Source organism: Uloborus diversus, chromosome 7 (assembly GCF_026930045.1).
Source record: "Uloborus diversus isolate 005 chromosome 7, Udiv.v.3.1, whole genome shotgun sequence".
NCBI classification, from domain to species: Eukaryota; Metazoa; Arthropoda; class Arachnida; order Araneae; family Uloboridae; genus Uloborus; species Uloborus diversus.
The window spans coordinates 6,115,327-6,142,787 of NC_072737.1; the positions used below are offsets into that span (position 1 = coordinate 6,115,327).

General features: G+C 32.7%; 1 protein-coding gene across 1 annotated transcript in view; it reads right to left on the reverse strand.

Annotated features, from left to right (window-relative positions):
• Positions 1-16,254, reverse strand: part of LOC129225700 (serine/threonine-protein phosphatase 6 regulatory subunit 3-like) — a 60,190-nt gene extending 43,936 nt beyond the window's left edge. Inside the window, exons 1-4 of the mRNA XM_054860176.1 lie at positions 16,195-16,254; positions 10,638-10,717; positions 4,514-4,600; positions 4,256-4,442 (exon numbers count right to left, since the gene is read on the reverse strand). Coding sequence (XP_054716151.1) covers positions 4,256-4,442; positions 4,514-4,600; positions 10,638-10,717; positions 16,195-16,254 — 414 coding nt within the window. The remainder of the gene's footprint in view (positions 1-4,255; positions 4,443-4,513; positions 4,601-10,637; positions 10,718-16,194) is intronic.
• Between the last annotated feature and the right edge of the window lie 11,207 nt (positions 16,255-27,461).

Here is a 27,461-nt window from a genome sequence, read left to right on the forward strand (position 1 = left end):
TACTCTGCACACAGAAATAGAAAAACAGGCAACATAAAATTCAAAGAAATGTCTTGATTAAGCTGGAATTCAGTAAAAAAGGATTTAAACAGCTTGAGGTTCTACAGTAGTTTTGTTTAACAAAATGAAATACAATAAAATAAAACGAAAAAAAAAAAAAAATGTAGTAATTAAAAACGAACAGTAGATTTTATCACTCGAGAAGTAACTTTGCCTTAACTGTTGGTAATCATGGAAACTAAAAAATTTGAAACTTCACCATTCTTGAGTTTTGTCGTCTTTTATACTTTTCTTCAGAAAACGCTGAATTTTAGCTAGTTTTCCAGCTTTTTTTACCCCAACACAATTTTTGCGCTTTGTCCATATACTTACGCTACAAAAGGCTACAAGTACCCCACATTTTCCCTAAAAAAAGACAAAAAAAAAAAAAAAAAAAAAAAAAAAAAAAACCACATTTCTGTTAAAAAACCCAGCTTTAGTTGGTTTTTTTGGGGGTTTTATTTAAAAAAAACCCAAAAAACCCTGGGTCTATCGGGTTTAAAAAAAAAAAACCTGGGTTTTTGCCAACCCTGCCGCCCCCCCCCCCAAAAACCCTTAAACTTACTAATCTCAAAGATATAAATATTTTACAAGATTAAAAGATAAAGATTTATAAAAATATTTATTATGCTCTGTTGCAATATGTTGTTACAAAGATCTAAATAATTGTCATTACAATTATATGCATTTTTTTTTTCAAGTTTATAAACCAATATAATCTATATATATAAAAATGAATGTTTGTCTGTATGTCATCCATGAACTCAAAAACTACCAGGCAGATTTGGCTGAAACTTTCACCGTTTGTTATTTTTGGTACTGGGAATGTTTATAGACCAGTTCGAAAAAAATCCGATCGATAGTTCCTTTTTTATTCCAATTTAAGTCACAATCCATTGGATAAATACGAATAAAATGATCGGCTGCAGAAATTAATTCGCGTGAAAGATCTCATTGATAAGAAGTTAGCTGTTGCCATTTTTCTTGAGTTTGAACAAATAAATTATTTCTTTATTGTTTTATGGCTTTTCATGCAACGGGGGGATTTAAAACTTTTTCTATTTGATATTTTTAGCGATTGATTGATCTTGCAAACTGCGTGAGTACGAAATTTGAGTATAGTCACGGCTTCTTGATACCTGGACCGATTATTATGAAAATTGCTATATGTATTTTTCCACGGAGAAGGTGCATAATATGCTTATTGAAGCCACTCGCCACCAGGTGGCACTGCAGAGTAGCAACTTCTGCCCCGTTCAACCGATTGTCATGAAAATCAGTATAACGATGTATTTTTTTGTTGGCGTAGCAACGCGCGTCGGGTACAGCTAGTGAACAATAAATTTAAAAACTTAAGTATTTATTCAGTGTATTATTTATGTCATTGATATTGTTTAATTAACAGAATTTTATGCAACTTTATTTGTAATTAAATTTTTGCCATTTGTGTTGTTATTTTTATTTCCATTTTTACCATACTAACTGTGTAGCCAAATGTAGCTATGTAATACGGCAACGAATAGGCAGCAAAAGAGCATACTTTGACAAGATGGAGACTAGGCAATATTCCCTATTGCTGTCTTTCATAAGGTCTTGTACAAACAAGTAAAATAACAAAGAAGGGCAAGGACAGGGATGAAAGCTGACAAGAAAGCTGTCTCAAAAAATGAATAAGTACAAAAGGTCTCAAACAGAACAAATAGTGAAGCGTCTTAAAACTAGAATATGCTGCACAAAATATGCAGTTATTTTAAAGAAGCAGCTTTGAGCCGATAGGGAGCATAGCATACTTGCCAACCCATGAAGAAAAACGAGCCGATGTGTGCATCACATGACTTCCTTTTACTCTAATTTAATGTCATTTCCCCATTACTGGCAATTTTGATGTGATTCAATAGTTTACTCTCTAAATATCACCAACAGTGGCCAAATTGAAACCAGATTAAAAAAAAAAAAATCGCCAAATTTGTCGCCAAGTTGCGACACAACTTGGCAACCAAAAGACTGGCGATATATCGTCAAGTGTCCGCCAAATTATAACACCACTTGAGTTTACATCGAAATTAACAATGATTTCCCCCCAAAAAGGGACAAAAGACCCCTTTAGAAACACCCGAATGCAACCAAAAGGGAAGGTGCACAACTAGACCCCACTAGGAGTCTAAGTACCAAATTTCAACTTTCTAGGACATTCTGTTCTTGAGTTATGCGACATACATACGCACATACACACATACATACGTACATACGACGTCACGATAAAGTCGTTGTAATTAACTCGAGAATCGTCAAAATGGATATTTCGGGCGTCTATACGTTCTTAGGTATATATGCACGGGTGGTCGGGTCAAAAAAAAAACAAAAACTCAACATTCATTCGGAGGTGAGCAAAATGGAAATTAAGGTCAATTTTTGAGTGAAAATTTTTTTGCGAATACCAGGGTTCGTACTCTATTTGGATGAAAAAATTCCATGACTTTTCCAAGACTTTTTCATGACTTCAATGAAAATTTTCATGACCTCATTACACAAAGAGAATAGCACTATTTAATCTCAAACTTGCTAATTTTTGGAAATGAGCATTATCAAAACGTTTACATGGAATGCCACAGTCTCATGAAGCACTTACTCATAATGGAAAAAATATAAGTGTACACTTAAAAAACTAAACTATTCTTATTTGGCTTCATCATAAATTTAAGTAAAGTTGAAATTCAGTGAAACAAATATAATGATGCTTAAATGTCTGTTTTTATTATTATTATTTTTTTTAATATAAACATGCAGAATGATATTGAATGGGGCAAAGGTTGAATGAGTCATCACTAAGTATCAATAAATTTGCTTCAAAGTTGCCTTTTAGTGTCAACAGTGCATTTAATCATCCACATTACAGTATTTTGGTTCTTTAAAGTAAAGCCACATAGTTTTGTTTTTTATGCTTCTAAATCAGATCTTTTTTTGAAAAAAACCATTCAGCTATGAATCAATCTTTTGATTCAAAAGTATACTTGTTTTGTTTACTTATTTGCACATTTTCAAATGCATATAAATTATTAGGTTCAGAAATTCCAGAACATGTTTGATTCCTGACATTGAACATAGCAGTGGGTCGCATGGATTAGTTTTGCAGGCCATATGTTGGGCACTACTGTTTTAGAGAATTAGAATTCATCTTTTTATGTATTCTATCGCCTGACTAAATATCTTTATTTTCTCAAACCTTCAACAAATTAAGATAAACTCTGATAAATTTAATAATAAAGTTCCTATGGAATCAAACTCGGATGCAATTGAATTGTTTTTTTTTTTTTTTGAGTGGGCAGGGCAAAATTAAGAACATAAATTTTGCTACTACAGAATATGAAACATAAGAAATGTTGAAAATAACAGCAAATTCAAAATAAGTGATGTCCAAGCAGTAAAATCACATTGCAAAAAAAGGCAAGCGGCTACTACAGAAGTGGATGCAATGAGATTTCAAAATTCAGATTTGATTTTGGGATCGTTCAATTTTTCACTTTTAATAGCTTTTATGTGCTATACTGTTAAATCACTCAAGATTTCTAATGCTCCCTCAGTTACTGTTATTTTCTCTTTGTTCAGGACATTTTTCCATGACTTGAAATTAATTTCCATGACTTTCAATAAAAATTTCAATTTTCCATGACTTTTCCAGGTCTGAAATTGGCTTATTTTTTCCCCATGACTTTCCAGGATTTCCATGACCCGTACGAACCCTGGAATACACTTCCTTTTTTGTAAAAGGAAGCAAAAAAACGTATTATAGGTATACGTTAACGTGTACTAGACTCTCTGCAGGGACCAATTTAACAAACGTAAAATTGATAAAAACATATAAAAGAGAAACGTATAAACAATGCTTCACTGTACTGAGAAAAAAAAAAAAAACTTTTTGATAATTGATTGAAAGAAAACTTAAAGCTGGAGAACGTTGTAAAAAACAGGAAATCGGAAAACTGATGTAAAAAAACGGGAGACTCCAACTAAAAACAGTAGAGTTGGCAAGTATGAGGAAGATTTGAAGCAACAGTGATTGCATTGATAGCTCGGAATCTTCATATTTCCATAAAACATTATATGTTCATCATACTTTATGCAGATTTTGAAATACACATAATTTTTCTGAATTTCATAATTAGGCCAAAAAATTATACTACAAGAAGAGAAAAACACCAAATGTTAAAAACCTCACCTCATCCGTTTTCTTTGATATAAGTAGTCCCAATGTTTTGCTGAAAAAACTAGCTAAGAGAGGATTTAAAGCTTTGTCTGTGTCTAAAAATCCATAGAATTTTTCTAGTATAGCTTCACTTCCAGCTAAAGCATCATTAATCTGGGCAATGTCAAATGTTAACAGTTCACATGCTCGATTGGCGTGCCTGGAAAGAATGGAAAATTTAGTGCTCACAGAATGCCTTCCCCTAAGAGCACTTAAGTGAAAAATATGTACCTGTAGCGTAATCTCTCGTCGCCCTCATCGTCGGGCTCTTCAGTGATCAATGTCACCATTTCATCCAAAACGTCAGGACGAACAAGACTATAAAAAATAATAAAATCAATTAATGAAATTAAAAGAAAAAACAAAGCAGGGTTTAAGCTGGGTTCAAAAGTTCTTTAGCATAAAAGCTAAAATTGATGGAAAAATGTTAGCAAAATGCTAAAAATGTTACACATTCTCATATATTTATATATGCCTCAGTGTGTTTCATCTCCGGTTGAAAATAAAATTCATATTTCATTTGTGACATCCTTGAGGAAATAAGTACAACAGCAATTTTTTTTAAAACATAAAATAAAACGAGCTGATGTGTGCCTCACATGACTTCCTTTTACTCCATTTTAATGTCATTTTCCCATTATTGGCAATTTTAATGTGATTCAATAGTTTAATCTCTAAATATTAAAAACGATGGCCAAATTAAAACCAGATAAAAAAAAATCGCCAAATTTTCCGCCAAGTTGGCGACAAAACTTGGCGACCAAAAGACTGGCGATATATCGCCAAGTGTCCGCCAAATTGTAACACCACTTAAGTTTGCATTGATATTAACAATGATTTCCCCCCAAAAAGGTGCAAAAGACCCCCTTAGGAACATCCGAAAGCAACCAAAAGGGGAGGTGCACAACTAGACCCCACTACGAGTCTATGTACCAAATTTCAACTTTCTAGGACATACCATTTTTGAGTTATGCGAGATACATACGCACATACGCACATACATACAGACGTCACGAGAAAAGTCGTTGTAATTACCTCGGTGATGGTCAAAATGGATATTTCGCGTGTCTATACATTCTTAGGCACTTTTCCGCATGTGGTCGAATCGAAAAAAAAACTCAACATTCATTTGGGGGTGAGCAAAATGGAAATTAAGGGCGATTTTTGAGTGAAAATTTTTTCGCGAATACAATACTTCCTTTTTTGTAAAAGGAAGTAAAAAGAAAACATGATTGGTGTTTAGAATGTTGCAGTCCCCTCCTCCTAATAAAGCAGTTTTTGGGGGGACATAATGCTGGATAAGACTAATAGTTATTGAACTTAATTGTAGTTTAAACATCTTAGCTGAGATTTAAAAAAGATCAAGTTGATTATCGCCATGCACGCTTCCTCTCTAGGATCATACATTTCTTCTTTATTTAAAAAACTAATTTATTTTTTATTTGAGCAAAAAAACGAAAATGCATTGCTTTATTTTCGCAATTCAGATAGTGTTTTCGCATTATGCGAAAAATGCGACCGTAGCGGAAACCCTGAAACAAAGTTTATTATAAAGAATGTTGAGTGCTGAAAGTTGTCCACAAATTGAGAAAGATTACTACATACATTTCATACAGTTTAAGAAACAACTGTTATACACAGAGTATTGCCAAAAAGTCATATCGTTCCTTACTTTTGTACTCACACTTATCGCTTAATCAATAGAAATATTTCTCTGAACCTATAAAAGCAGAATACATTTTCAAAAAAGAAAATTTGGTGATATTCTGGAAAAAAAAAAAATAGAAATAAAATAAAGGTACTTTTCCCTCAAATAAAAATATTCCGCCATTTTTTATTTTTGGCAATTTAAATTTTTTATCGCTATTGCTAACTAAAAATTTTGTTGTTGGCCAAATTCATTCAAACACTTCAATTTTTAATTCTAGGTTTGCCATAAAAACTCGTAGGTATTGCCAATTTTAGCAATGTCGCCAAGGTAAAAAGTAAACAAGTCACAAAACTGAGTACCAAAAAAAAAAAACTATTAATTTCATCAAAAGATTGAAGCTCATTTTTTGAACTAATACTACAATCACCAGAAGAAAAATCCAGCAACAAGCCAAGGGCCCAACTAAGCAGGCCTTTATTTTAATAACCAGTCATGATGTACAGCAGATCCTACCAGGCCTACTGTACCACATCTCAACCCAAAACAGAAGAGAGGTTCTGCAACCATTTGTACTATAATTAGGGCAAACCTAACCTAGCAGCATCGTGAAGGCTACGCAGATCCCAATCTCAGCATTCAGATGCTACCAGGTTAGACAGGGTTCATACTCTATTTGGATGAAAAAATTCCATGACTTTTCCAAGACTTTTTCATGACTTCAATGAAAACTTTCATGACCTCGTTACATGAAGAGAATAACACTATTTAATCTCAAACTTGGTAATATTTTGAAATGAGCATTAGCAAAACATCTAGCATATGAATGCCACAGCCTCATTGAAGCACTTACTCGTAATGGAAAAAATATAAGTGCACACTTAAAAAACTAAACTATTCTTATTTGTCTTCATCATATAAATTTTCGTAAAGTAAAAATGCAGTGAAACAAATGTGATGATGCTTAAATGTCTGATATTTTTTTAAAAAACAGGCAGAATGATATTGAATGGGACAAAGGTCATCACTAAGTTTCAATAAATTTGCTTCAAGAGTTACCTTTTAGTGTCGACATTGCCTTTAATCATCCACGTAACTTGACAGTATTTTGGTTCTTTAAAGTAAAGCAACATAGTTTAGTTCTTTTTATGTTTTTAAACCAGATCTTTTTTGAAAAAAACATTCAGTAATGAATCAATCTTCTGATTCAAAAGTATATTTGTTTTGTTTATAAATTTGCATATTTTCCAATGCATATAAATTAATAGGTTCAGAAATTCCAGAACATATTTAATTCTTGATATTGAACGTAGTAGTGGGTCGCATTGATTAGTTTTGCGTGCCGTATGTTGGGATTGGGAACTACTGTTTTAGAGCATTAGAATTCCTCTATTTCTGTATTCTATCGCCTGACTTACGATCTTTATTTTCTAAAACATTCAACAAATTAAGATAAACTCTGATAAGTTTAATAATAAAGTCCTTACGAGTGATGGAATCGAACTTGCATGCAATTGAATTGCCTTTTTTTGAGTGGGCGTGGCAAAACTAAGAACGTGAAATTTTGCTACTACAGAATATGAAACATAAGAAGTGTTGAAAATAACAGAAAATTCAAAATAAGTCCAGGCAATAAAATCACATCGCAAAAAACGGCAAGCGGCTGCGACAGAAGTGGATGCAATGAGATTTTGAAATTCAGATCTGATTTTTGGAACGTTCAATTTTCCACTTTTAATAGCTTTTATGCGCTATACTGTTAAATCACTCAAGATTTCTAATGCTCTTTTAGCTACTGTTCCTTTCTATTTGTCCAAGACATTTTTCCATGACTTGAAATAAATTTCCATGACTTTCAATGAAAATTTCAATTTTCCATGACTTTTCCAGGTCTGAAATTCTGTTATTTTTTTTCCATGACTTTCCAAGATTTCCATAACCTGTACGAACCCTGGTTAGCTTACAACTACAGTTGCCCCAACTACAGTTATCTCTGAATTTTTAATTTTGGCACTTACATCCCTTTGCTTCCCACATTATTGTTCCTTAGTCGATCATTACGGCTTAATATTGGTCCATGGCCCCACTAAATACGCTTACGGGATTTGACAATTTTTGACTTTTTTGTGTTAAACTGATGCAGCTCATGCATCTACCAATCAATGTCAACGTTTCAATGCAGCTCATGCACCTACCAATCATAATCAATGTTTCAAAGTTTGTTTATATTTTTGATTGGATGTCGCCCATTTTGACCGCAAGAGGCGCCACTGGGAACCCCTGCATCCACCAATCAATGGCAAAGTAATGGAAACAGGTGTGCCCTGTAGCGCCCTCTTTGTTGCCATGGGTTTCAGCGATTGCCACGGCCTATGAGAACTAAGTGGAGCCATGATTGGTCCTTAGTTCCATTATTGCTCCATAGTCAATTTATATATTTCAAGTTAAAATCACATACTTTTTGTAACTATTGTGAGTAACTGATTCTAAAGAACTATTCCAAATGCCTATAGCTCTATTAAAATAGTGAGGTTTACTAATTTCAAGAGTAGCAATAATATAGTAAAATGCCTATATGACCCAATTAAAGTACCGTAAAGAAGGGCAACTTTGGAACATTGGGTACTTTTTAGTTTGGAGGACTTCTTGTGTTGAGTAGACCTGTATCCCCTAGAAGCCCCTTAGAAGAGAACCTCCGACTTCCAAACTCCACTTTCCAAATATCACTAAATATTATTTAAAATTACAATTTAAGCACTTCAATTTCGAAAACATTCCGGGGGAGAGCCAGATGACCGCTTTTTTTGCCTTCATCTGACCAACAATAGTATAAAATGTTTTTTAGAAGGAGAGGAGGACTATAATTTCAAGCAATTTCCGAGGTCTGTACTAGGTGTGTGGGAGTTTGCCGAGTTGTCAGAAAAATTTGCCAAATAAGGAATATTTTGGGAGGTCACCGTGACCTCCTACTGGGGCTACCCAGGGCCTGCCCCCTTCCATGTTGAGCTGTAGATGCCCTTGCAATCAACACTGCTTAAAGAACAGTGATTAGCATCCACGCTTTTTCGCTAGTCCACAAACCACTCATTAGTAAAAATATCCTTTTCTACCAGGGGCGTAGCTAAGGGGGGTTTGGGGACAAAACCCCCCCCCCCGAAAAGTAAGTCTCAAAAAAAAAAGAGAAAAAGAAGAGAGAAGAGAAAGAAAAAAAAAGGAGAAAAGGAAAAAATTCCAAGCGATTATACATATACATATATATATAAAAGAAGTAACCCCCCCCCGAAAGTCGGGTCTAGCTACGCCACTGTTTTCTACTGATACAATTAACACATGGAAACAACAGAAAGTTTCAGGGTTGGCCGGATTGGACCCAATTGGGTTGGACCCAATGGTTTTTTTTTTTTGAAAAAACCGATTTAAAAAAACCCATTATTTAGCCCACTTTTGGGTTTTTTAAAATTTTCTGAGAAGTTTTTAAAAAAATTAATTTATTTAAATACTTAACCAATTTAAACTTCTTTTTTATTTGTTCTTCACCACAGACAATGAACATAAAAATGAATTTTGAACTTTAATAGTATTTCTTTTAACTCTTAACGGCATTCAAAAATTCTTCAAAAATTTTAAATAAATGTATTTCACTTTTTTCTTTAACTGGTCAATAAATAACTCAAATTACCTTGAGTAAGTCCTGTCGCGTCATATTTTCTCAATATTTGTAGATTGTACAGAGAAAACTACTCCAGCTAAAAGGCTTTCATGTGAATTATTTTCTGCAAACCAACACATCACAAATCTCGAATAAACACAAGGTATATTTTTTAGAAATTAACAGATTTTTCAAACGGTCGACAGAAAACAGAACATTATGTACAGTATTTTCATTATATTACGAAAAAGTTTAATATTTCTTACTCTGTACACCGAAATAGAAAAACAGGCAACATAAAATTCAAAGAAATGTCTCGATTAAGCTGGAATTTAGTAAAAAGGGATTTAAACTACTTGAAGTTCTACAGTAGTTTTGCATAACAAAATGAAATACAATAAAGTAAAATTCAAAAAAAAAGTAACTAAAAATGAACAATAGATTTTATCACTTGAGAAGTAACTTTGCCTTAACTATTGGTAATAATGAAAACTAAAAAATCTGAATCTTTGCCATTCTTGGGTTTTGTCGTCTTTTATACTTTTCTTCAGAAAGCGCTGAATTTTAACTAGTTTTCCAGCTTTCTTTACCCGAAGACAATTTTCGCGCTTTGTCCATATACTTACGCTACAATGTGCTACTAGTACCCCACATTTCCCTAAAAAAAGACAAAAAAACCCACATTTCTTTTAAAAAACCCAGTTTTAGTTGGGGGTTTTTGGGTTTTATTTAAAAACCCCAAAAAACCCTGGGTCCATGGGCTTTTTTTAAAAAACCCGGGTTTTTGCCAACCCTGGAAAGTTTGCGTGATTAAATTTGTTGATATGAGAATACTTAAACAAGGGGGGGGGGGGGCAACTAAAAACCATGATTTTGTCACACCTACGCTTGCCCCTTCCTAATGAGAATCCTGGCTACGCCCATGAACATTGGCACAGTCATGTTTCCTACTTTTGACTATGAAAAAATGAGCTGAAAATCGGGGGGAAATGCACCATTATAACCAAAATGTATTTTTTGAGACACTAAAGAAAAAATATAATAAGACGTTTACTTACAAATCAAGCAGTTTCTTAGTCTGCGCATTGCATTCTTGAAGAATGTCTTCTTCTTCCATCAATTCCTTTAGGGTTACATTCTACAATTGCGAAAGAAATTATGTTTAAATAAATGTTTCATAAATGGGGGTACCCCATTTAATACCCAATTATTTCACATCACTACTTGCAATACAAACAGTTCATCACATAACAGGGTTCATACACTTGTGATCAAAAAAAAAAAAAAATTCCCTGACTTTTCCAGGTTGTTTTTTAAAAATTTCTAGGTTACTCGCTTCATTCAAAATTTAGTTTAAATAGCAATATTTTCAAAATAATTAAAATTGTTTAAAGTAGCAATGCGGTAGAACTGAAAGTTGAAAAAAATATTTTTAAAAATCTTGGATTTTTCTTCTTCTTTCTTTTCTCTCTCAAAATTTCAAGTTTTTTCAAAACATTTTGTTCAAAATCGTTTTAATTCGTTTACTATTTGTTGAAAATAGAGTGCTTTCAACTTATTTTAGCGTTTCTTCGATGTCATGTGTCATGCTATCTTTTAGCATCCGCTGTTGGTTTACAATACTTTTTTATTTTCTTATTCGTATATAAAACAAAACATATTGAGCAAAATACATAGCTAAATTTCAGTATAAATATGATTAACTTGTTGCATCGATCAGCATACAATATAATGCATAATAACAAAAACCAACATCCGCCGATCATAGGTCAATGCGAATAATCATTTTTGTTTTTTCCTTTCACATATTAAAGGATACTTACATTAAAATTTCAATTTTTCTTTCCCAGAAAGTAATAGTTAATTTTCAAAAATTCATAACTTTTTGCACATTTTGTTACTTTTAACAGTTTACATTGATTCAAAAATCCAATTCTGTTTTTGGAAGTTTACGTCTACTTCCATCGTGCATACGACCAAATATGGTGACTAAGTGAAAAATTTAATAAGTAGATTTTTGAATTTGTAGCATAAAAGCAGCTATAAATAATTAATAATCCTTAAAAAACTACAATTAAGACAAAATAGTCAGTTTTTAGCACATAAGAGTCTAAATCAATTAGAATAAAAAAATGTTCTGAAGATTTAACTTTGCCTTTTTCCAGAAAATAATTACGAATTATCCGGAAAAAAGGCACATTTTGAGTTGTTTTCAATAGTTTGCATTGCAATCAACATCCAATGCCGTTTTCGGGAACTTAGGCACTGAAAAAGTCTTGTGTATTTCCATCTTGGAAATTACCAAATATGGCGGCAACGGCCAAAAAAAGGAAATAATTTTAGGAATTAGTCGCATGAAAAAAAATTAAATAATAAATCTTCATGGAACTACAATTCAGTTGAAAAGTTTTTATCACATTTGCGTCCAAGGCGATGAGGATGAGATTACGTTTTAAAAACAAAAGTTTTCATTTCTCAAGAAAATTATTTAAAATAATAATAATAATGATAATAATAAAACAATTTGCAGCCCTTTTTGTATTATTTTCAATAATTAGCAATAAAAAGAAAGTATCTAATTCTGCTTTGTTTTTGAAAACTAAGGCATTTAGGATCGTGTCTAACTTCCATCCTGTGAATAACCAGAAATGGTGACGACGTTTCAAACGTAGCTGAAAAGAATTTCCGATAAAAAATAAAAACGATTTTCCCAGATGGACCCTCCCACAGCGGCGTAGCTAAGGGAGGGTTTTGGGGACAACCCCCCCCCCCCGAAATGTTTGTCTCAAAAAAAAAGGAGAGAGAGAGAAAAGAGAAGAGAAAGAAAAGAGAAGAGAAAGAAAAGAGAAGAGAAAAAAGATAAGAAAAAAAAGAGAAGAGAAAAGAAAAAGAGAAGAAAAAGAAAAGAAAAATCAAAACGACTTTTTTCTAAATAACAATAGTTAAAAATTCACTTCGCCTCCCCCCCCCCAGTGCCATTGAAAATCAGCTCCATGATTGACCCTCAAGCGTAAAGACACCTCACTCCTCACTCTGCTGCAACATTTTTTTGATAATTGAGTGAAATTTCACACTTCGCTTTAGATTGATTTGTTAAACCCACGTATATGTAGCCTTTTTTTGGCATAGATTCTGCAAATTGTTAAATATGTTTAATTTTATGAGCGGCGCAGTGGAAATATTACATACAGTTGAATCTGTATATTTCGAATTTCACAGGAAGGAAAAAAATCGAGATAAATAGGTTTTAAGATACGGGCGCTTTAAGAAACTTTATAGAAATTTTGAATATGATGATGAAAATTTGAACTCGATACTATAGACAACTTGGGCTCTTGATCAAAATTCCTCTGTATTAGTTTTGTTAGGTCTTTATTCTGTTATTACATTACTAAGCGCTTTATTGCGAGTTTAAGGAATCATTTTGGCAGTAAAAGAAACTTTAAGCATATCTTTTACGAAAAAAAATCTTTTATTGCTTTTGGTGCCTGATTTTTTTTTTCTTTTTTTTTTTTTTGATTAATTATTTATCCTCTTGAGGTTAGCAATTGCTGCAAATCTAACTTGGCCAATATTCTAGGATTTTAATTTTTTCTTTACTTGAAAAAATCTTAAACTTTCATTTCACTCCTATCATCTCGGTTTTCTATAAGGAATCATAATTTTAAGAAACAGAGCGACCAAAGAACAGTACTAAACCAGATAACAGAGCAAAATGGCTTTTAACTTGAATGACCTTTAACCATGAACTTGAAATACTCATCCATAATTCAACTAATACTCAACCTGTGAATTTCACCTTTTTACTCGTCTTCCAAGAAAGTGCTCGAAACGACTGTCCTTTTAAATGAAATACACCGCCAGTACAGTCAATTCCAGCCAAGGATTGCAGTTTCGTGCTTATTAGTACTCATCAGCCCGGCATAGGAGTGACTGAGCTGGAGGCAGAATACTTCTTAAGGAAGTCTATAGTATTTCATGTATTTCTGCTTTAGCCCTGGCTATAGGGCGGTAACTTACTGACTGTCCTTTTGTTAATCTTCCTAAAAACCTATTCGTGGAACGCATTTCTCCTTTTTTTGCCCCCTCAGCCCTTTCTGTTTCGAGTTGAAGAAAATGCTTTTGCTTGCTGCTTTAAAGATCATTGGGCTTCAAATCCGAAAATGATAACATAGCCGGAATTCGAGACATAAGGTTTTTGTTGGTGTTATGCTGTCATAGTCAAAATGCCCTTTGTATTTTACTGTGCATATGCAAATTTATATATTTATACTTTTCCTGTGGCAACGCCTCTGGGATTGCAGTTTTATACTGCGGTCTCTGGGACGAACAGCAGAAACAGTAAGACTGCGGCGGCATGATGTACAAAATATAATGGTTCTTCAATAACCATATGTTGGTCGCTGGTAGTGGACTGTATAACTTAATTTGAGAAATAGCTGAGGCTGACACAATTGTAGTTTTGCTTGGTTTTATTGAAGAACCATTATATTTTGTACATCATGCCGCCGCAGTCTTACTGTTTCTGCTGTTCGTCCCAGAGACCGCAGTACAAAACTGCAATCCCAGAGGCGTTGCCACAGGAAAAGTATAAATATATAAATTTGCATATGCACAGTAAAATACACCCTTTGCTAACCAGAGTATCCACCGCAATCACATCGATTTGTCGAAAATGTCAGCCAATATTTACTGCGTATTCTTTTAAAAACGTGCAGTCTGAACCATTTAGAATAGTATATTCTAAGTGAATGTTGTTGTATAATGAAGCGAGCAAAACCGATAACAAGCTTTTTAAAACCCAAAGAAGAAAATGTAAATGACGAAAATGGTTGCTCTAAAAAGAGAAAGTTAACGTCATCCGAAGAAAACGAAGTACAGTCTGCTGAAGCAGCATTAATCCCATCGAACCCTTCTGAAGGAAAGTTTATTTTAATTTAAAAGAAAAACTGCATAGCATTACAGGAATAAAATGTTTAAAAACGAAATGAATCTAGACTGTTCTGTACTATTTCTGTTAGCTTGGTTCGCATTAAAAAGTAGAAAATAAACAAGACTTCTGTTTATAACACTCGAAAATTGCTGTTGTTCTCTCAAATAGATATTTAAGTAAATTCTAAAGCAGCTAATAAAATTAAAAATAAAAACTTGAAAGGAGAACAGATGGTATGCAACTTTGTGCAAATAACTTTCTACTGCCTATACTTCTTCCCTTTTTTTTATTCAAATTTTATTAACTGCTTTAGAATTAGCATAAATGTAAATACATATAAAAAGCAACATATAAATAATAAATATAACGATATGAAAAGCCATTTCATTTTTTGCAGGTTATAATCAAGAAGTCTTTTTTTATTTTATTTCATGCTCTTAGTGCAAACCTAGTAAAAAGTCTGACCACCGATGAGATTGAAAGTCAAACATCCAGTTTACAGGCGGATATGGATGCATCTATTAGCTTTCAGGGATGCCAGCTTTTGTAGATGTGTGTTAGCCTCTAAATTAAGCAGTCACACTGAAATGAACGGAACACGCTCATCAGATATTTGATTTTCCCCCCGATTTGGATTGACTGGTTTTGACTAGACCCATTGTTAGAAAGTTTCACTTTAAATTAAATGAAGGAAAAAGAAAAAAAAGTAAAATTTTCCAAAACATTAAAAACAAATAAATAAATAAAATTCTTTGCTTTTGTTTTGTTTGACACAAGTATCGAACTTGGGGCACCCCATTCCAAAGTATGTAAGATTCACCTACCTCTTATTATTATTTTTTTTAATACTAAAAAAAAGTTTACACACACAAATATACATACATACATACATATATATATATACATATATAAAATAAAAGAAGTAACCCCCCCCCCTCGAAAGTCGGGTCCTAGCTACGCCTCTGCCCTCCCATCTTCAGGTTGTGCTTCTGAAGCCAGTAAATTGTCTTTTTCCCTTTTGAGTTTGTGCATAATTCCTGTACACCCGATCAATTTTTTCCTTGGGAACAATTGAGAGTCAAAAATAGCGGCTGCAGAAGTTTTTTTGGGTCGCCACTTTTTTTTATTGCCAGCATCATTTTGTCTCAAAATCAAAAGTTTTTTTTTAAAGAAACATCAATAAAAATGAAGATTAGATCGCATACAAAAAAATGTCCTGGGAAAAATTTTTTTGGGGGCATATTAGGAAAATTCCCCGACTTTTCCCTGACATTTTTGACTATGCTATTTTTCCTGACAATTCCAGGTTTTTCCGGAGCGTACGAACCCTGTATAAACTCAATTTTGCTCATGAAAAATGAAAATTTACATTTAACCACACTTTAGAAAAAATCATATTTTTCAAATGACTGCAAAAACAAATAAAAGCTTGAAATACATGAAGCAAAACTAAAAATTTACTGCGTTAATTTCACTTCATAACATGTTTTTTAGTTGATTTCAATAGTTTTCAAAATTACACAAAACTAGATTTTGTTTGCTGAACATCAAAAAGGCTCATTTGATAATACTATTTCAAAAAACAAACAAAATAATGTATGATTTGAATGTTCAATACAGTACAAACTTTTCATTCTTTTTCTAGAATGAAATTAGTTCAACAATATTTTAATGAAACGTACCTCTTTATCTAACAGCGTCTCAATACAAGACCCAGTAATAAGGTTATATCTCCAAAACATTATCTGCTGAAATAAAAAAGATAGTTTATAGGTAATAACAAAAGACAATAAATGTTCAATATTACTGCTGTTTAGGGATGCATCGGATAGTGATTTTGCCGGATACCAGATATCCGATGCCCCCTTACCTGCCAGATTCGGATATCCGCGCCGGATATCTGACGGATATCGGGCATTTCGATTGCATTGCATGTTCGCATATTTTTCTACAACGCCGTTTCAAAACAATAAATCAAACTTGTTCCACATATCATTTCTTTAAAAACATGTTAAGTACATTCAAATGTACTTTTTTAGAGCCTCTATATTTTAATTTAGGAGTTGTGCTATATATAAAATGAAACATTAAAATATTGTTTTATTTCGACAGATTTTTTCGAAAGAGACAAACTTTCGGCAAAAATTAATTCTGTATGTAATGTACACATGGTTTAAACTTTTAATTATTCATACTTGAAATCTTAAAGGTCGTATAATGAGTCGTATTTGTTATTAGATTTGCATGACTTGTAGAAATTTTTTTAAACTTCATCATAAAGTAATACATTTTCTTGTTTCCAATTTAGAAATAACAAAAAATAAAACTTTGCTTTGAAATCATTTTTATTACAGATAATACACGTGTAAAATTTTTCTAACATACAAGTTAAAAAAGAAAATATTAAAACAGGGCCAGTTTGACTCAAAAAATAAATAAACTTAAATAATCAACTTAAAATTTCCCTTTAATTCCAGAAAATAACGATTCACATTATTAAAAAATGGAAAATTAATATCTTAAATATATTATTAAAAGTCGTTCTCAACATGTTAACAATTTTTTTTAAACATAAATAAAATTATACTTAAATAATCAACTGAAAATTTCACTTTAATTTCAGAAAATAAAGATTCACATTTGTAAATGATGCAAATTAACATTTTAAACAAACTATTAAGAGTTGTGTTAAACACGTTCACGCTTTTAAAAATAAATTAATAAACCAATTCTTAAATAATCAACTTGAAATTTTACTAAATTCCAAAAAATAAAATTACACATTCTTAATGATGCAAATTAACATCTTATAGCTAATATTAAAAAATATGCTAAACATGTTCAATCTTTCTTAAATGAATTTATAAATTCATATTTGAACAATAAACTTAAATTTTACTTTAATTCTAGAAAAAATAAAAATAAACATTCTTAAAAAATACAAATTAAATTCTTAAACATATTATTAAAAATTATATTATACAATTAAAAAATTAGAAAGAAGAAAATGAAGCAATAACTTATAGCTGTTATTTCTCACTGCTATATTCACCGTCTATTTTAAATGCTAAATATCAGTTGAAAGTCTTAGTTAAAATAATTATTCTGGGAAAAGCAATTATTACTTTATTCAACATTCTAAAATTTCCAATGGACTCAAGTTAAAATCGGCGTTGAATATGATAGTTAGAATTATGCTTCATTGCATGCAATATACACTTAAGAATCTTTATTTATCAATGCAGAGGAATATTTTAGATTTTTCATTACAAACAGAAGTTTTTCTGCATTATTCGGTGATAGTCGGTTTCCGTTTTCTGTATAAATTCTTTACCGGATAACTGCCCGGATATCCTGCAAAAAACTGTCGGATATCCGGATCCGGAGTGGCTTGTCGGATCCGATACCTCATAGTTCCGGATAGTTAAAAAATCAGCCGGATACCGGATAGTTACCAGATATCCGGTGCATCCCTACTGCTGTTTTAATTTTTTTTCTGCATTTTTATCATCTATTGTACGTTAGCATTTATTGTTAAAGCTTGCTTTTGGTTTCCGCTGAAAAAACGGCAAAAAAAAGTATAATTCCACCATACCCTTATAGTTAGTATTGAATTAAAAATGCATTTCTTCAAATCATCTCAAAAGCTCTTTTTTGCAGTTCAGTGTCGTATTTAGGTATGGGCTTATTGGGCTATAACCCAGGGCGGCATGATCGGGAGGAGACACTTATTCCCATATGAAAATAAGTAAAAAACTTTTTTCTTTTTTGTCCTAGGGCCATAAGAGTGGTCACACTATTTCATCATATGGCTGTTTGGCTAGTAATGCAAAAGGTAATTGACATTTTTGCACTAAGCTTTCAGTCCATTAAACCCACAGCCACCAAACAATCCTTGTTCTATTTATGATGATCTGATGCTGTTGCATAGTGAAAAATCATAGAATCTGACATAGGTAGGACTTTCAATTTAAAACAAATGGCATAAATCTCCAAACTCTGTGTGAAAAAGCCTTAATCCTGCTCAATTTTATATAGCATTTCTGTTCATGATTCTGAACAAATTTCATTTAAAAAAAAATTCTTTTAAATAAAAAAAGCCGATTTAAATTTTTTTAAAATCCGGTTTTAAGTATTCAAAAAAATTGTGATTTGTTTTTCAACTCTGTAGTTCAACACCCTAGCGGGAGGCCAGTCTCAGAAGTCCAGGGCAGCTCCATATCCAAATATTCTTCTGCTGCAGATACTGCCGTTTAGAACTGAGAAGCAAAAGGATGCAAGTGCCAAAATTAAAAATTTGGAGGAAAATTAGGTCTCTCCTCTGTCATGGGGGAAAAGACAACATGATTCAGAAACTTTTTTTTTAATTGAATGTCTACCTAAAATCTGAACTTTTAAAGGTGTCGTACACAAAACTTAAAAACATCTACTTACATCCCTTTGCCTCATATAAGTATAAAATGATATCTAACACAAATTCATACTCACTTTATTATCTTTCTAATATATGCAGAAAATCCAACCTGAAAATATATTCAAAAACATTACAAATAGTTGAAACATGTCATATCAATGGAATTCCAAAGCAAGCAACTTAATTAAAATTAAAAATTAAAAAAAAAAACCCGACTGATTCTCGCAAATGTAGAATCAAGAGGGAAAATTGGAAATCCTTTTAAAAACCTTATAATATTAATATCAATTAACAAGTATTTTATTTGTTAACAAAGAGAAACTGGCAACAGATAAAAATTTTAAATCATTACTTTTAATTTCCTCGTCGGCCAACAATGAGTTTGATTGCTAATCGCTGGAAAAAGGCTTAGCCGTAGTTAAAATCTGCTTTAAAAAGCGTTATAATTCAAACCCTACATAACATGGAAGTTCCAAACACATTCTATCAGAGGCAGAAAAAAATACTCTTCATTTTGGTTCCAAATTTTGAAATATATTTCGAATGCAAAAATTGTGAAAAAACTTTTAGAGGTTTTTAATTAATATCTTCGTTAATTAGGGTCATCCGAAGACGCAACCTAGCTAAAAACTCGATCAACCCTAATTTCGAACAAAAAAAAAAGGTTTTTCAAAATCGGTCCATTCGTTTAGGCGCTGGAGTGCCACAGACAGACACACAGATACGTCAAACGTAAAAATCGTGGGCGAAGAGTTTTTCCCCTTATTTCAATATGGATCCCGCTATTTCCCCGTGTATGTTAAGAGAACATCGTTTGATGCTAACTTTCGCTGCTAGATGGCACTGGAGGGTTCAGGAATTTCTGTTCTCTTGCTTGATGTTTTTCCCCCCTGCATATGTGAGAGTGTGCCTTTCGTTGTCTTGCTTTTTGTTTGTATTTTGCGTAATGAATATTTGTGAAAGATATGGACTTGTCGACAGTCAGCAGCATTATAAAGTGGGAATAAGAAACAATGATTTTTTTTCCCATATTTATTTATATATTCTAAGAAAGAAAAACTTCCACCTTGCCTCCCGATCCCCCTTTGAAACGCCAAGGGACATCTTGGGAGCAATATTAGGCTCGAAAGAATTTCATCTCTCCGTGGCATTGCCAGCGAAAAATCTTGGGCGTGTCTTCTCGAAGACCAAACAAGACTGCAACTTTGCCTTCTCCCTAGAGTTGAAGGGGTTACATCTTTTCGTCTCATTACCGGTCACGACTACTTGCAACCCCCTCTTTTTAAAATCAGACTGGCCACTTCCCTGCTGTGCCCACTATGTGAAGGGACTAAGCAAATGACAGGGGAGCATCTTTTTGATTGCCCCGTTCTTCTCGACGAGCTGAAGGATGTCATCTTCAGGGAGCTTTCCCACTCTGCTACTGCATCTCTGTTGTATTGGACTGCAAAGCGCCTTAGGTCCGAGAGGACGTTGGTGGGCGTAAATTTAAAAAAAAAAAAAAAGAAAGAAAAACTGACATTTTTCTTTCATTTTTTCTGATTTATTACAATACTAGAAAATCGCTCAGCAAGGTTTGACATGTGAAAATTGCTTCTTTATTTGAACGAAGCCATTGTCTGCTTGATGATATCTTGATAGTTGAAATTTTAACCCTAACTTCAGTGGATGAGCCCTAAACTCCAGTAGATAGCATTCATAGTCGACTACTTTTTCCTTTCTTCATTCCCCTGAAATGAGTCTTACCAGTAAAACAGTTGAGTTACCGGATCCAGTTCAACGACGTCAAAATAAAGCATTTCCTTGCATGTTAAACATTACCAAAACATATTGTCAAATTCTGTAAATAGTAATTATTTTCATGATTAATTTGTTGTAATCTGGCTAAATTTGACGTTTATTCCATTATTTTTCATCTAAAACTATCTTAGTAATGTAACCTGTAAATAGTTTCTTATAATGAATAAACATCCCCCTTACATTTGAATGAAGTATACGGTCCCCCCATTTCTGAATGATAAGATTTGTGAATGGAATAAAAAGAAAAATATGAGAAAGTGGTAGAACGGTGTAGGATTTTCTGGAATATTTGAGAGCTCTCTTTCGAGGTTTATAAATAGCCATGCGGTGAGTTCTAAGTCCGACTGTTCTGAGCCGTTGCACTGAGAGCATGTATTTGGCTCTGTGTGTATTAGCCTTTGTGCTGTGTTTTTGCGTATTTGGAAGTAAATACGTGTGTGATCGGTGAGTTTAAGGTGTTAATTGATATTTGCCTAATTGCTGATGACTGATTTGGCACTTGTAACTACATTTCCTGTACCTAGCTGTAAATAAATCTCCTGTGCTTCTCTCGAGAACTGTGCCGTCATTTAAAGAATTTCCTGAAGTGGTTGGATTTGTAACAATATTGTCAAATTATTATGATGTGGCGCGAGCTTCATTGTTGATGACGTCAGGAGCGTTACTCGATCATTGGCTATTATATGAGGATTTCTGCATTATTTTTTTTATATAAAATGGTTAAAAACTACTTATATCTGAAAGAAGAAATATTGCGTACTAATTTTTTTAACTTTTAAACTCAGCCCGCTGAATACAGCAAGCGCCGTATTATATGTTTTTCGTAAGCTTGAAAGATATTAAAATTCTTCTATCATTTTAAAACAACTGCTGAAGATGTGAATTGTTAGATATATACATATAAAGAAAATATAAAAATTTGCCCCATTTTTCAGGACTGGAAAGTATAAAAATTGAGCTGCATGCGGAGGGTTAATTCATTTAAAAGGAAAATTTAAACCAACTGCATACATTTAATAAATCATTTATTAAATAGGAAAACATAATTAAAGAGAATATAGAACCAGTTTTAAAACTAATTTTTCTTTCCATTTTAATTTTAAAAACAAATTTTGGATTTTGCATCTTCAGTAGGATTTACAGGGTGTGAACTGATCTGGTGATCAAAAACTACTACACTCAAAACATGTTTTAGTGCGGTGGATAGGGGCTGCATAAAAAACTTATTCAAAACTTCACTATTCGCTGAAAAAAGTTTTTGCAACAAAAATTACTAAATCGAGCCGGGAAAAAAAAAATCACACAATTACAGGTTGGAGTGTAATACATTTTGAGTACTTCCACATGATGATAAAAAAAATTCCAGTGTCAAAAAAATTAATTTTTTTTAACAGCTATTGGAAAAAAAAACTTTGATTTAACATGGAGTTGGTTCAAATTAGGCTTAGTTTTGTTGTTTACTAATACAGTCAACTCGCGATAACTCAAATTCTTTAATGTCTTGAAAAAAAAAAATATTTCCCTGCACTTTTATTGCGTTTTTAATGAAATTTTATCTCTTTAACTCGAATTATTTTTCCCTTCTTCTCGATAACTCGAATTTTTCCCATCCTCTCAAAAAAATTTCAATCCCTCAAAACTCGAATTTGCAAACACACAGCTATGCCTTTTCTTCCCCCATTTTCCGCGCTTTAGAGAAGAAAAACGTGTCCTCGGGCTCTCTCTTTTGTCAGTGAGTTTCACAGTTGTGTTCATCACAGGTATGTGGGAGGGAAGGCATGTTTCAGCCCCTGTTTTCAGCCAGCAGTGGACAGTGGTCGAGTTTCTAGAATAAACGTTCTCTCAACCTGAATGACCAGTTCCCCGAAAGCACAAACCCTTTCTCCTTCTAGTCTTCGTCTTCCTACTATACTTATTAGTGCTACGAAGAAGTTCAGGTTCATTTTTCATTGCACTATGGCTTCTAAACAAAAATGCACTACACTTTCGATTACAGAGAAAAAAAAAAAGTCATTGATGCAGTTGAAAAAGGGGGAAAGAAAAAGATTGACATTGCGAAGGAATTTGGCATTCCGAACAGCACACTGTCAACCATTCTCAAAAATAAACAGACTATTCTTAAGAACTTTGATGATAATCAAGGGGATCGATAAAAATGAAAATTGCAGAATATCCGGAAGTAGAAAATTGCTTGATAGAATGGATTATACCCAGTGCCGGACCCAGAACATTCCACTCGGTGGAAACATATTGAGAGAAAAAGCGTAGGATTTTGGGAAGCAACTCGGCTTTACAGATTTCAGAGCAAGCAGTGGTTGGTTTGGAAATTTCAAGAAAAGAAACAGCGTCACTTTTTATAAAATTTGTGGAGAAAGTGGCAGTGTAAGTCAAAAAGTCTGCGAAGAATGAAAGAGATCACTGTCTTCAATTCTAAAAGAGTATGACAAGGACAAGGGTCTGGCCAGAGAAAATGTAGGTCCTTTTAAGGACCCTTCACAAAATTCTAATTCGTTAAAAAAGGACCCTTCACAAAATTATAATTAGTTAAAAAGGACCCTTCACAAAATTATAATTAGTTAAAAAGGACCCTTCACAAAATTCTGATTAACCAAAAGGACCCTTTACAAAATCTTGATTAACCAAATCGAACATTTCATTGGACTCATTTTTTAATGAATGAGTACACAAATCAGAAATGTAATCTATATTGATGAATAACTTTTGGTTTACATTTTGAAATTTCACAAAAAGATTTTATTTTTCAATTTTTTTTTTTTTAATTCACAAAAATAGGATTCTGTGAAAAATCCTGGACCTGAAATCCTGAAGGATGTATTCAATGCCGATGAAACAGGCCTGTTTTTTAAATGTCTTCCTGACAAAACAATGCTGTGAAAGGGGAAGCTTGCCATGGCAGAAAGAGAAGCAAGGAAAGTAACTTTATTACTGTGCACCAACATGGATGGACCAGGAAAAATGAAACAAGTAATGATAGGAAAATCAAAAAAGCCAAGATGTTTCGATGGAGTTACATCATTTTCTGTGGATTATGAAGCTGACACAAAAACATGGATAACAGCCGAATTGTTTGAAAAATGGCTGAAAAATTTAGACCATAAAATGTCTAGGCAAAACCGCGGGATTCTCCTATTTGTTGACAACTGTACAGCCCATCCAAGCTCAATTAGGACAAAATTAAAATCTGTAAAACTGGTGTTCCTTCCACCCAATACCAGTTCAAAACTACAGCCGTTAGATCAAGGAATCATACAAAATTTCAAACTGAAATATTGTCAACAAGTCGTAAAAAAATACATTGCCGAGATTGACGAAGGAAGCAACCCTTCTGTAAATGTGTTGCAGGCAATGAGAATGGTTGATAAAGCCTGGAATTGCGTTGAACAAAGAACAATAGCAAACTGCTTTAGAAAGGCGGGTTTCCATAAAGTATCTGCTGAGGAAATCCACGTCGAAGAGGAAGAAAAAGAAAAGGAAATTGAGGAAACAGTCGATGAGGATTGAGGAATGGAGTTTAGTGTCGAAAGCTCTGCAGCTAGATCCTGTAACAACATTTCGAGACTTTGTCAAGATAGATAATGATGTTCAAGTGTGCGGAAATCTATCGGAGAAAGACATAGTTGACGAGTTTAGATCACTCTCAGAAGAGGAAGATGATTAGATTGAAGAACTTATCCATCCAAAAAAGGTCACCTTTAATGAAGCAAAAAATGCCATGCATGTGATGCTGGCGTTCACTGAATCAAAACCTGATATGGACTCAAAGGCATTCAATGCTATTTCCCATCTGGAAAATATAATTGACGTGGAAAAAAAAAGAGAACCAGTCAAACTCTTCTTGACAGATATTTTAAATAAAGTATGGTAAGTTCTTATTTTGTGTTCACTTTTGTTAATGAGGTATATAGTATATTTATATTAAATGGAATAATTTTTTGTAAGATTTTTGATAACTCGAATTTTTTATGTCGTCCCTTCAAACTCGAGTTAGCGATAGTCGACTGTATTATACTATGATTATATTCTATATAAAATCTAAAATGCTTATTTTTTGAATTAAAACTGAAGTTGTACACATTACTTTATACACAATTGCCTGGGAATATCGCATAAATATGAGTAGGTAATATTATAAGTATATGAGAAACAATTGCTACAGTCGTCCCTCGCTACTTCGCACTTCACCACATTGCAGTTTTTTGTTTTTTTCAAATATAGCAATTAGCCTTTTTTATGCTCTTCCCACAAAAGAATAACAAAGTATGTCTTTTAAGTAAGGTAAGCTCTTTTGAGGGGCTGTAGTTGTATTAGTTGAGGGAGTGAAGGTATAAAATTGCCGAAGAAAGTGTAGAGAATCGCCATCTCAATTTAAGCCGTTAAACACTAATTGGAAAGTATAAATCACTGTATTATTACTCGGGGATGTACTAGCTTTTTAAGTTATATACATAATACTTTTAATTTAATGAGGATAAATGTAGAGGAAGAACGCGGGTACATTCAGTCACTAACTGGCAATTAATTCATCATCGAACAAGTTGAGCTATTTTCATAGATTAGTAAGGTATTTTCATAGTTAGAGGGTAGAGATGTACCAAGTAGCACTTTGGTCGAGTACTCGGCCGAGTTCCAAGTACTAATTATGCTTTAAGAACCACCGATATACACATGATGAATTTTGAACTCACTAGAATAGAGGTATAGACTTCAATGTCCATATAACATTTTTTTTTCTTTTAAATCCAGCTAAAATTTAATCATGCATTATTTAAAGATTTTGTTTGTGTTTAAAAATTTAGAAAAAAGTTATTTTTAAAATTAAAAATAAATCAATAACTAAAAAGGATGAATAATCAAGTTGGAATTTCAACAAATTATATCAATCTATTATGGTTCTAGCCTGCCAAAGAAAAATAATTAAAAGCAAATAAAATAACGTTAAAAGCACAAATATCCAGAAACACTGCAGACACGTATTTCTGTGTTTCAAGGAACGTCTTTTTCAGAGCATAAAGTGTGAGCTAATGAATGTACATCCAACGAAAAAATCTGACTTTTGTCAGATGTCTTTGAATCCATAAGAGCTTGCTTTTACGCATTGAAAAAGGCATTCTTTGTAAAGCCAAAACACGTGTCTGCAGTGTTCCTGCACATGTGTGCATTTAACATTGTTTTATTTGCTTTTATTTTTTACATATATATGCAAAAGGTATTTTTATATTTCTTATAAATAATTTTTGTTTGTAGCAAAAATAAAAATTTTTCATTTTCTATGATTTCTTTTTTTGCCCTATTTTTGATAAATAACTTTTATTAACTTTGGGGACATTAAAATCAAGATTTACTCCATTGAAGCATAACAAACTTCATTATTCTCAAAATTTTAAGTTTGACTTGTAAATTTGAATTGTAAATGATTGCAGTATATTATATGCCAGCCATTTTTTATTAATTGTAAAATCTGTCTGGAACAATATTTTATTTTTTAGAACTACTTTGTATCGGCTGAGTACCTGATCAAAATTTGGCCGAGTACCAACTTGGCAAATTAGTCGAGTACCGAATAGCTACCGAGTCCTCGGTGAGTCTCTAGTAGTGAGTAAGAACTGTATGTGTGTCTGTGTGTGTAATTTATTTCCCAATAAGTAACAATGTGATAATCTATTACGTCTAATATATCTCATTTTCTCATATTTTGTGCAATATATTAAGTAATACAAATCTAATTGGGAAAATATTCGGTTTATAAATACAGAACCCTACTTCCTGGAAATTCAGTTTTCGCGGTAAATTCTGGAACAAATTAACCACAATAAACGAGGGTTGACTGTACTTTCATGATACAAATTTGAGGAATTTCCAAAATATGAAATTAAACTTCACTTGTTTAAAAACATTAATCAGTTTTTTTTTTCTTGAACATAGTCAAAAACCTTCTCTATACAGCTATTGAAATCAGGGGTCTGTCCAGGATTTTTCACAGGGTCCGTTTTTTGTGAAAAAATCAAATAATTTTGTGAAAAGTGAATTAGATTTGTGAAAAATCAAATAATTTCGCAAAAAAAAAAAAAAAAATATTTTTTTTGTTATAACAAAATGTTATAACTTAGAGAGGGCACAAACTGCATCATTTAAACTTAAAGTTGAGTGTTTTTCTCTTCTATGTTGAGAATATCATTCTGGGGTTTTTTTTAGTATTTGGCGGGGGGGGGACGGCATCGCTGTCTCAGGTAGCAATATTTATCTACAATTCTACATTATCTTAAATTATACTAGAAATATTTCTGTACAGCATTTAAAATAATTGTATCAAAAAAAAAAAAAAACAGATGAGGGGGGGGGGAGGTTCAGCATTTAACTTTTTGACCCAAGACACTCTTAAAAAGCACAGAATTTCGTTTAAAACTTATAAATTATATGATTTTAACAAAATAAAAAGAGATTTTATTTGTTTATCTCTTAACAAAGTGTACTAAACATCAAAAATTCAAAAAATCGAATTCCCATAGCAGATGCAAAGAGATTGCTATTCTCGAAGTGAAGGCATCAAAAGTATAAAAACGGCTTGTGAAAGAAATATTTTTGATAAAATTATTTTAAAATTGCATTTTAGAGTCCTATGATAAACATATCATTAATATCTGTGGACACAGTTGAAGCAAAAAAAAAAAAAAATAAAAAAAATTAAATCATAGATTCTGCATTTTAATTTTTGAC